Source organism: Sphaeramia orbicularis, chromosome 24, assembly GCF_902148855.1.
Source record: "Sphaeramia orbicularis chromosome 24, fSphaOr1.1, whole genome shotgun sequence".
NCBI lineage: Eukaryota > Metazoa > Chordata > Actinopteri > Kurtiformes > Apogonidae > Sphaeramia > Sphaeramia orbicularis.
The window spans coordinates 24,459,802-24,471,961 of NC_043979.1; the positions used below are offsets into that span (position 1 = coordinate 24,459,802).

General features: G+C 35.6%; 1 protein-coding gene across 1 annotated transcript; it reads right to left on the reverse strand.

The window, feature by feature from the left end:
- Positions 1-209: 209 nt before the first annotated feature.
- On the reverse strand, positions 210-11,053 carry sh3bgrl2 (SH3 domain binding glutamate-rich protein like 2). Its single transcript, XM_030128546.1, has 4 exons — positions 10,800-11,053; positions 3,980-4,165; positions 2,488-2,568; positions 210-1,457 (listed from the first exon to the last, which is right to left on the reverse strand). Exons 1-4 carry the CDS (start codon positions 10,842-10,844, stop codon positions 1,443-1,445), a joined length of 327 nt encoding a protein of 108 aa, XP_029984406.1. The 5' UTR covers positions 10,845-11,053; the 3' UTR covers positions 210-1,442.
- Between the last annotated feature and the right edge of the window lie 1,107 nt (positions 11,054-12,160).

The window sequence follows — 12,160 nt, forward strand, 5'->3', positions numbered from 1 at the left end:
AGTTTCTGTCAGCAGTAGCAACACGTGATCACTGGTGCACTCTACACATTTAGCAATGAAAAGGGAGTACAACCTTATCCATTTTTAGCATATTGATTAATCCTGACTTAAACATGACATGACACACAACACAGCACTTTCGATATTTATTTTTCATTCTGTACTGTATTGTTAATAGGAAATAACATACATTTGAAACTTTGACATGATGGATTTTAAATATTTTAATGTGCTTTGAGGTGTAAAATACACGTACAGTGATTACCTTAATTTCAAGTCTGTAACAAAACATACATACAACAGACAAAACAGTGCAACATAAAGTAGTGAGTGCACAATACCTGTTATTTTTGACAATACATGACAATGTAAGTGGGCAAAACAGGGATACCATTGATGTGAGGGGTGAGTGAAATACAATGTGACAGCCACACTTGCTCATGTTCTCATCACATGCGAAGAGTGGATAGTGATGTAGTGTACTCAAAAACATATAGTAGTTTAGTCAACCACCCGTTCATGATAGTTTAATTGAGGAAAAGAAGGTTAGAGGGGTGTGTCTGCAAATGTACATTTATCATGTGTTAAACGCATACAAGCGTAAATCTTATCCTCTAAATCCCCGGTCAGATTAAGACTATGAGTAATATTTTTTTGTGCTTTATATTCCTATTACTAGCATATATGACTGTGACCAAGCTTTAGCTCTATAGCAGCTTAAACGTGTTTGGCAGTGGAGCTTTTATGTAAATGACAACATACTTAACAAGACTTCTAGCAATAACAAATATATATATTTTATGACTTAAGATTCCTAATGTTTAATCTCTCTTTGAGACAATTGCAGTGTGATTTGTTTCACTTTTAGGAAAGCAGTCTTATATCTGCACATATACATAAACGGAAACGCATCGAGATAATAACTAGGCCCATGGTTGCTTCAGGTTGCATTAAGTGAAGTTCTGCCTCTCTTGACTTAACACAGCCTTCATTAACAGCTGTTGAGACTAATACACAGACAAACTCTAATGCAGGCACACGCAGTTGTGTTATTACGTGACTTGGGGTGGATTTATTTGATCTGTGACATTACAGGCAAATTCTTTACTGATGTAAAGGCTGCTACATATTGCTGACAATATGTGTTGCTCCCCTGGACTCACAGTTGCAGAAATAACAAATAACATCAAAAAGAGAAATTTAGTCTCTATTTCTATAATAATGCTTCTTCAGCCTCTTGAACTGAACACCTCGTGATGACTTCAGTTGCACTGGTTTACTGTTGAAAGTTTTTAAAGTCAAGAGGATGTATGGGCTGTTGTTTGGCAAAATTTGCTCAGTTCAGCAGAAAGACGGAACTTGGTAAAGGAGGTGATGCAACACAGGAAGGATGGTTTTCATCTTGACGTGTCTGTACTCCTTGTACACATCAACAGAAAGACTTACGCCTCTGAATCCTGGAAAGAAAAGACAGGATGGCAAAAAAGTACACCATGTACTACTTGAAGTGGTTAACTGTTAATTTTATCTGCTGTTCCAGCTGTTCATCTTTGTGTCTTAAAAATACAGATACACTGCAAAAATCTAAATCTTATCCAGTGTGTTTTTCTCAGTTCTAGTCAAAATATCTCATCACACTTAAAATAAGACATAATCACCTAAAGAGTAACTTTTCAGTGAGATATAAGAACTTATTTTTAGACAATAGATCTTGAAATTCTTATTTCAAGAAATCTTACCAAGATAATTTTCACTTGTTCCATTGGCAGATTTTTTGACTTAATTCAAGATTTTTTTTTGTTTAAATTCAAGATTGTTTTGCTTAATTCAAGATTTTTTTTTGCTTAATTCAAGATTGTTTTGCTTAATTCAAGTAAAAAAATCTGCCAATGGAACAAGTGAAAATTATCTTGGTAAGATTTCTTGAAATAAGATTTTCAAGATCTATTGTCTAAAAATAAGTTCTTATATCTCACTGAAAAGTTACTCTTTAGGTGATTATGTCTTATTTTAAGTGTGGTGAGATATTTTGACTAGAAATGAGAAAAATACACTTGGTAAGATTTTGATTTTTGCAGTGTATCTTCAGGAATGAATGGAAATTACTTGATATTTGACACTCTACTAAGTATTGCTTTTTCTAAACATTACCTAAATTGAAGGGAGGGCTGGTAAATCAGGGTGGAAACATGGCACATTTTTCTCATTTATTAATATTGCTCTGCTATATCTTGACACTGGCTTCTCTTTATTGACATCAGCAAGAAAAGATGATGTACAAAAAACAGAGAGTCAACTTCGACAGAACATTTCAGAGTCTACTGGTTCAGACTGAAACTGCTGATCCAGCACTGTGGAGACAAACAAGACCCACAGCCTTGTTGTGATTTGCACCACAAGGCAGAAGTGTCTATGTTCCCACTATATTATGTATTTATATATTATTGTGTGTGAAACAGTCATAAATGTGTATATACCCTCCCTTACTTTCACTGAGGGTTGCGAACTGAGTCCCAGGAATGCAAATACAGTGTTGCTCTCCTTTGACTGGAAGAAGTCTTCATAATCCTATAGAGAACGAAAAAGAAAAAGTGGATGTTGAGGGTTACATAATCTCTTCAAATGTAAAACATGGTTGAAAACATCCCTGTTGAATAGTCCTTTAATATCATTCACTGACCATGACATTGAAGAGTAATGTTGGATTACCTTAGCCAGTGAGAGTGACGACAGGCAGAGCAGATTATATACCCTGTCCATGAAACTGGATTACTGCAGGATTAGAAAAAAGCGTCCAATCACAGTGGAGGACGTAAACTGGCAACTGATCAAACTCATTCACCAGCATTGTGAGCTTAACCTTGCACAAATTTACACTGGCATAAACCTGGTACACTGGCATTGTTGCAGCATCAGCATCTGATCTTAACCCTTTCATGCATAGTGGTCACTACAGTGGACAAGGCTAATGACGTTCATTTTGTCTTCTGTTAATGTAATTATACTTTTCTTTTGTTCAGACAAAGTATAGTTTTTAGATGTTACCTGCTTGACAGTTTTGACTGTGACCAGCTAATAAATGACATGTCAGATGACCCTTCCAAGGAAGACGAGTCACAGTCGAAACTGTCAAGCAGGTAACATCTAAAAACTATACCACGTCTGAACAAAAGAAAAAAGAAAAGCATAATTACTACAGTAGACAGTTATTCTACAGCTGTGCTCTTGTACATTCATGGGTTTTGTTGTTTTCATTCCATAATTCCATATCAGCCAACACAGTGGACACTTATGCACCATCCCATACAGTGCAATTCATACCAGTACTGTAACTATGCTGTTCTTGATAAACCTGTTCTGCAGTGACATGTTTGAGTGTAAATCATTTGCTAATTGTTATCAGACTGTAATTAACAGGTTTTTTTTTTTCTTTTTTTAACAAAAAAAATGTTGTTTTTTTTGCATGTTATCTCCATGAAGTGAAAAATAACTAGTAATAGAGTATGATAAAAATGTGAGAAAACGTCTGATTAACAGCATTAAAAATGTTTTTATTGCATAGTTTTCCATAACAGTTTCTGATATTAGTGTTTAAATACATGTTTCTTTACTTCAAAAATTAAATGCATGGTGTCCAGCTGAGTGGAAATTTTTATAACTCCTTAAAAAACAAAACAAAACAAAAAAACTTGATCGTATTGTTTTTTTCATGCCTATAGAGGAATAAAAACACTCAGGAAAAATTTCTTGGCTAAGGTTCTCATAATTCATGCATGAAAGGTTTAAATCTCATTCACATTCATCTCTGCTGTAAAAGTGCAACCACTTTCTTTCTATGAACCTGTTGCCTGTTTCTCTTGTTCTGAATCAGCACAAAGTTGCGCACAACATAACTGTGTTGGTTCAAACAGATGCAATAGCAAGCTGATGTATTTAGATGCATGTACACTGAATGTGTCCAAGCACATAAACTCCATACCCCACAATATCGATCCTCATTGAAGATCTGGGGAGGCAGTGGGTTTCCTTTCTCTGGCCGTTTATCTCTGGGAATGTTCTGATACATCCAAAGCCTCTGTTCCTCCATCATGGTGATGTCTACCTCCTGGAAGTTGATTCGATTGGCCTCCAGGAAGCCCACCACCGCCTGCTGATGCTTTTTTACCTGGAGGAGGGGGATGGTTAAATAAACATGAGCAGTGAGTAACGAGTACAATTGCATTAGCAGAGGTAGAGCAAGATGCTGAAAATATGACATGAGACTGACAGGGGGCAAGGAGGGGCTGAATGTGTAGGTGTAGATATGTGTGATGTGAGTAGTTCAGGGACATCTGCATATCAGAGAATCACAACACATTTATGCAGAGCCATATGGGGGTCTGTATAGGTTAGTTTAGGTTTTGCAATGTTTTACCACAGAAGAAATAAAGAAAAATATAGTGCATGCTATATTTAGAATATTTTTTATACTTTTTTTACTGCCATCACACAGTCCACTCCCACAGGAAACTAGAGTCCTGAAGTGCTCATAAACGTACAACACTCAAAGACAAAAAGAGCAATTCTCCAGCCTATGCTGTTGTGTGGTTTAATAAATTAATTTGCGGAAGCAGGTACGTCAACACGGTGGTAATCTGGTGAAAAATGAACAGGTTTGGACGACTTCAAATTAAGATGTGTCATGATTTTTTAAATTTATTTATTTTTTTTACACATTTGTGACGTAGAATAATGTGCAACAGTTGACTGTATGTCAGCAGCAAGGTGGGAAAGCACAATATGTTTTTAAAACACTAAGTAGTGTGTTGAGCTATTTTCATCTATAAAATACTGATTTTTATGTGCACTGACAAGATTAATCACAAATAAGTCATATAATTCAGTTCAATTAAAACTCACTTTCAGCTGTTAGTATCACTTTAAGTATTTCTATTTAGTCCTTTTATACAGTTAATGCATAAAGTGCAGTGTGTTCAAGTGGTTGCACATTCCTCCTCCTCCCATTGAATAAAAGTACATTTTCTCTCACAGCCATATTAAACGTACAATCCACATATATAGAAGTGGAGTGTACTATATGTATTGAAATTCAAACAGATTATTGATTATTGAAATACCTAGGGGTACACTTGGACCCTCCCCTTGGGTTTAAAAAAACATAATACAAAAGTATCTAATTCAGTAAAATATAGTATCTTTATATTTAGACACATTAGAAACAGTCTCTCACTTGATGCAGCCATGATGTACTTTAAGGCCATGATTGTTCCACACATGATCTACTGTATATCCAGATGGTCTCAGGCCAGTGAGACCACAATCAAACCACTCAGGTCTCTCTATAATCAGGCATTAAATGTACTTGATAAAAAAGCCCTTCGCTATCATCACTGTAGCATCTTAAACATAAAATGCTGAGTTTTGACAATCGAATTTTAAACTTGAATTTATGAGTCATTTTCAAAATGATTAATAATACTACTCCGCCTCCATTAAAGACATTTATTCAACTTTGTTCAGAACAAACGACAGAGGGATCTCGGTCCATGGTTTAGAGAAACTGTGTAATCCCTAAAAGATGTTCTGCCTTTGCACATTCGGCCTTTTCTTTTAAAACCATCAAACAATGGAACCAGCTGACAGACAGTCTGAAGTTAGTGTAAAGGAGAGGTCTTTCCTTTCTGCAGCGGTCAGGCTCCACTACAGAAACTGCTGCAAATAACTGTGCAATAAACCATATCCCTGTTCAACCTGTAGCATGATCAACATACGCACAACTGTAAATAGTATGTATAGCTTTTTAGATTTGTCTTTATTTTTTGATTTTGCACTTTTTCTGCTCTTGTGTGCTTTTCTTGTGTGCTTTTTTTGTACTTTGCTGCTGTAAGTTGGAATTTCCCCTTGTCAGACAAATAAAGGCAGATCTTATCTTATCTTATCTCAAGTGGTCTATTGATCTGAATAGTTCTTCACAAAATAAAAAAAAAAAACAAAACACAAAAACATATCCTCAATTCCCAACTGTGCCAACATGAGATGCACTGACATGTTTTTAATTTAGAGTAATGTCATATATATTCACTGGTAAATTTTTTTAATATATGTTTAATGGTTGATGAATTAGATGAATTGACTTTTTATGCATGATTTTAAAACCTGTGTTTTAGGAATGAAGTATGATGAAATTGCACTTTTAGGAAACATTATGAAACTGAAATAAATACACAAGTTTTTAACTACTGTAGTTATGAGCTAAGGTTAGTTTTGTATTGCATGTAATGTAAATGTTCTATATTGTGTGCGCACCTGCAAGGGGACAGCAGATGGAAAGTAATGTGTAGCCAACGCTGGTGCAAAGCATCTCTTCCCTTTGAGATGAATGTATATGTACACTGTCCCTGACAAATAAACAATAAACTAAACTAAACTAATGAATGGAAGTGCAAAACACACTGCAAACTGTGAATGATAATTGTTATTTAATGCATCTCTTATTATTCTCGTAATGCTCAAATAACTTAAGGAGTCACCATGCTTTTTTTTTTATAGGGCTGCAGCTAAAGGTGAGTCCAGTCAGATGGTGAAAACTTTCTAATATAATACAAAACACTTTTATCAGCTATCTCTGACTACAGGAATATATTTAAGAGTACGCAGTGAACTTTCCCAGCTGTGGTTTTTGGAGAGACGCAGCAGCTCCCAGCGGTATTATCAAGTGGGTTCAGCTGTGCGTGTGCAAAAGCTACAGAGTCAGAGTTCATGAACTTCGTGGAGGAAAATAAAAAAGTTAATGATAGATGACGGAAAACTCCCACGGTGAGCTGTCACGATGGAAAAGCAGAGAATTAGCGTCATCTCATTCTCAGTGTGCTCAGGGTCAATAGCTTTAAAATAATAAATACATAAAGATTATTATGAGAATATTAGTCAAGATGATTTAACACAGATCTAGTTTGTATAATTCGCTACAGTGAGTTTCGGTGACTTCATCTCTTGCTTTCATTCTCATGTCATTTGTTTAACTCCCACAACACAGTTTTCACCGTAAGTTTTTGAAATATTTATTCAACTCAGGCATGTTTCTTTTTGTAACACATCTTTACCACACACACACCACAGCCTCATTTCATTTTATCTCTCTTTTTTTTTTACTCTCGTGATCGTTATTCAATAATCAATAATAAATATATTATTTTTGTATGTACTGTATGCTTGAGTATTTAGTTCAAACATATTTAATGTTTGACCATGTCACCACATATACTGGCTTTTAATACGTAAGTAAATTTCTGAGGACAATTTAACTTTGATGGTTTTAAAAAATAATAATATTTACATACTCTGGGAAGTCCAGGTTAAAGACACACCTGTTAAGACTGGCTTTAACCCTTAGCACTGAGACACTGTTAGGCTTTAAATCTGTGGTCTTTTTTATCACTGTGTGTTGTGTCTTATTGTTTCATGCACTTTTATAGTATTTAATTAAACTGTTGTTATCTTATAATTTGATCATGTTTTTAGATGTAAAGCACTTTGGTCTTCTTTGTGTTGTTGTAAAGTGCTATATAAAGAAACTTTGATCTATTGATTGCTATACTGTCTGGTTCTGTGGGTCTAAATGTGCAGAGATCCTAAGCAGCACAATAGCACTATTGTTGACCACAAAGACAATACATGATTGTCCTGGCCAGCTAGTTACAGACACACCCACACCCAAATAAGATTGTAAATTATCTCATACTGTATGTTATAGCCATAAAAAAAAATATTTGTGCAGAATACTGAGGAGGGTCAAAAGGTGAAACATGGTGTGTCTACTCTGAGTCAAAACGTGAGCCTGTTAGTCTCTGACATATTAGTGATACGGTGTTCCAGCTGAAAGGGAGGCATCACTGGTCTAAATAATAGAAGAGGTCCCCCCAGTGGGTGCGAGTGACGGTGGATGAATGTGTTCAGATTTGTTTAGTGCATTTATGTGCATGCTGGATTAGATTCAGATTCAGATAACTTTATTTATCCCCAAGGGACAATTCAGTTCACAGACATGGGTTGCAGCAGGACAGGACATTAGACACACATTCCACAATACAAGACACTCAGATCTGTCAATGAAAAGGACAGCTGAAGGGTCCAACCATAAAGTGCAACAGTGACAAGGTGCAACAGTAGCAATAAATAGATGAAATACATTTAAAACCTAAAAACAACATGTAAATGCACAGTGTACCTTACACTACATATTATGCACTGTCACTGGCATTTAAAAGCCTGATGGCAGAAGGAATAAAAGAACTGGCGTCATGGTTGGTTTTCCTGCTGGGAGTGAGATAGCGCCTCTCAGAGGGCATCAAGGCAAACCTGTTTTTAAGCATCAGGTCAGGGTGAGCAATAGTGCTCTTTGTTTTCTGGAGTACCTGCCTGCTCCATAGAGAGTGTAAGTCTGTAGTCTGCACACCCATGACCCTAGCACAAGTTTTAACGATGCTAGACAAGCTGTTTTTGTTTTTCACTGACAACCCATGAAACCAAGATATAAAAGAAAAGGTTAAAAGACTCTCAATAAAAGAATAATAAAAGACACATAAAATGGGTTTAAATACGTTAAAAGAGTTCAATTTCCACAGCAGGTAGATACGTTGTTGTCTTTTTTAAAAATAGCCTCCGTGTTTATGTCAAACTTGAGGTCGGAGTCACATGTTGTGCCTAAGTATCTATATGAATCTACAATTTCGACGTTTTCTCTGTTGATGATGCTGACTTCATGTTTTGAAGGTTTTTTTCTGAAGTCAATAATCATTTCTTCTGTTTTTGTCACATTGAGATCTGATGCTTGTACACAAATACAGCAGTACTGCTAAATAAACACTGACCTTGTGGTATATGACATGCATTGTTTGAGAGCACTTTGTGAAATGTGGGGATTAACACACTGGTAAGACTAAACTAATCCTTCAGTAAGGGACATCGAGAGACTGAGAAAGACAGGGCATGGGAGGACTTATGATGTAATCTAAAAAATCAGCAAAAAACAAAAAAGGTAAAACTGAAAAAATGTAAATTTTTAGAGCTGCTTCTTCATATTTCATGAGACCAAACTGAACACATCCATAATACGTGTGGGATATCCAAACACACTTTATTTACTCTGGGCCGATTATTTCCACCCCACTAATCTGCTGTCATTAAGATATGAACTGCTCATTTTATGGAGACAAAGTCTTTTGTTTATTACATTCCTCTTGAGTTCATCTTTCATGTCAGCTCACATTTTTTCACAGGCACACATCTCAGCTGGGGGATCCCCTCACATCTCACTTTTCCTCTTTATTCAATCACTTGTAACTCAATTCAAAGGAATTCAGAGTGAATTACATTCACATGAGCTCAATACTCACATAACTGACCCAAATGGTTAACCTATTCAAGCGTACTGCCTGGTGTGTTTCGTTACTAAATGTCTGTGTCACAGGAGTAAAAATAACTCATGAAGCTGAAGATTGTGCACCCTCCTCCACAAATGGGGCCTGATAAAATAAATATATTACTCATTTGTACCATTACCTAAGACTTTAAGCATTCACTCAGGAGTGTTGTTTGATTATTTTCTGCTCACACTGACTAATGGGAGAGCCTTTTTTCATGTGTGTGCTGTTCACTACAGTTCACTACAACCCACTTTCTCCTTTAATCACATTTACTAAAACAAGTCTCTTTATCTAATGGAGAATATAGTTTATAGAAAGACCTGCTGCTGGATACTGTAAGGATGCTCTGTTACGGGGACCAAGCCTTGATTTGAGTGGACACGTATAAAGAATTACTCTTACAACCCAACACAAAAGCTGAATCGAATCAAATGGATTGAAAAATTCTCTTTTACAGGGCCTCCAGTCTATGGAATAAGTTAACTTCACACATCAAACATACTAAAAGCTTACATTCATTCAAAACAACACTCAAACAGGAAGTACTCAAGGAAATACAGTAATGCAAATGATTGTTTTGACTCTTGCAATCCAAGTTGCTGTAAAGATAAAAGTTTAAATGTTTTAAGGTGTATGTGTTGAGATGAAATTTTCAGCTTGCTGATGATAATAATGAATTGTAAACTTGTTTATATTCATGTATGTATTTTGTAACTATATTTTAACGAACCCCAGGAACAGTAGCAACCACTATGGTGGAAGCTAATGGGGATCCATATAAACAATAAACAATAAACAAAAGCTGTGCAACAAATAGTGTGTCTGTCACTTCTTGTTTACGCTGCATAATACATGGAATCACACTGTAGTCTCTAATAAATCATATGGACAATCATAGCCTGTCTGCACATTAAACATGCACTTTGAAATGTTTAACGGTAGGAGACAAGATTTTTTTTTCTCTCTTTCTTTTCAGCTCCTCCGCAATGGAGGACATATGCAATATGCATATGCACATATGCAATATCGAGTACAAAGTTTATTTGTGAAATGCATGCAAAAAAGTACTTATATCCTGAAGCAGTGCTCTAAACATATATAAAATCTATTTGCATTTATCATGTTTGTTTTTTGTTTTTTTTTGCTCTGCCCACCCATGTGAATGAATCAGATTAGCCTACTTTCAGTGCTTTGAACAGTATGAACCCGATGGGAACACACAGGATAGTCCTCTTACATAATTAGAATACATGCTACAACCGCGGGCTGCCCACTAAAAGCATTTCATCGTGGACAGTATTGCTTAAACTGAATATATGCAACTGTCAACAAGTTTTTTACAACTACAGCCGTAAACAAATGCGAAACACTCACCGCCACAGAGCCAGTGGAGGAGGCGATGTATACCTTAATGACCATTTTATCCCAAATGAATGTCACACAGTCGCAAAACAAACTGTTTGACTGCAGCGACTCCTGTTTATCTCCTCAGATAAGGACCACAGAGCCTTTAAAGTGCACACTCTGCTAAAGACGAAGTCATGCTTCTCCGATATTTAAAGTGAGACATGATTATAAGACGTGCGCCTCTACTAGAGCCGCAAATACAACCATGAATGTGCGCATCCGGTCTGGACTTTCATAATAAAAGTATATAGTTGCGACTTATCTTCTTCCGAGGGAGCAAAACAAAATTAAGTCTTACGTGGGAATAGTGTCAACCAAACTTAGCATCCAAAACTACTTATCTTTGTCAGCTAGTTTTGTAAACCAACTAAAATTTCATTTATTTATGCAGATTAATAATGAAACACCCAGACCAGGAGCCACATCCAAGAGAATTTGATCTCAGTAAAAAATAACAGGATAATAACCTGGAAATGACAACTCATTTTTTTTCTCTGTTTTAGCACAAAAAGTATAAAAATAAATAAATTAATTAATTAATTAAATTAAATTAAAAAAAAAAAAAAAAAGTAAGCAATGAGGCAAAAAAGTAAGCAAAATGTAAAATTACAATATGAAAATTTTATACTTACAAAAAATGCGAATAACTTAACAATCTAACATTTCTCAGCAAAAACAAGTTCAATTTGAATAATATTATGCCTCAGCTTACCAGTTACACATATGCATTACACTTTACAGATCACAGTGGGTCTACAACGGCACAAAACATTTAGTAGTAGGCATCTGGGAATGAAAAATATAGTATAAATTTTAGATTAACAATTGTTAATGTCTTCTGTGTATTTTTTTTAAATATTGATTATCACATGGCCCAGTTTAGACGCACAGGCCATATTTTTGACACCCCTGGCTTAAACTATCTATGGACAGCTGACATTTTGAAAGGAAATGTGCTTCTTTGTGATGTTATGTTCAGCAGCTTTACACAGGTAGCCTCCCACCGTCAGCTGCTCCAGGTAGGTGGGAGGCTTCATGGGGAAAATTAAATCTCCTAAGGATTCTTGCAGTATTGTCAAGGGGTGATTTGTGCCTGGTTTGTTTGCTCAACAGTGCTAATAATATGTCTCTCATTTAAGTCAGAATTGGAATTAAAGAATCAGAATCAGAATAAAATGTGGATTATGCATTCTTAAATAAACTCTAATGAGTTTAATAATTTAAAAAAGTAGGCTTACAACAAAGACAGATGCCTTCTTTTCTTGACATTAGTTTGAATATATTATTAGATTTTATATTTTTCGACATGTCAAAAGCATTGGACACAA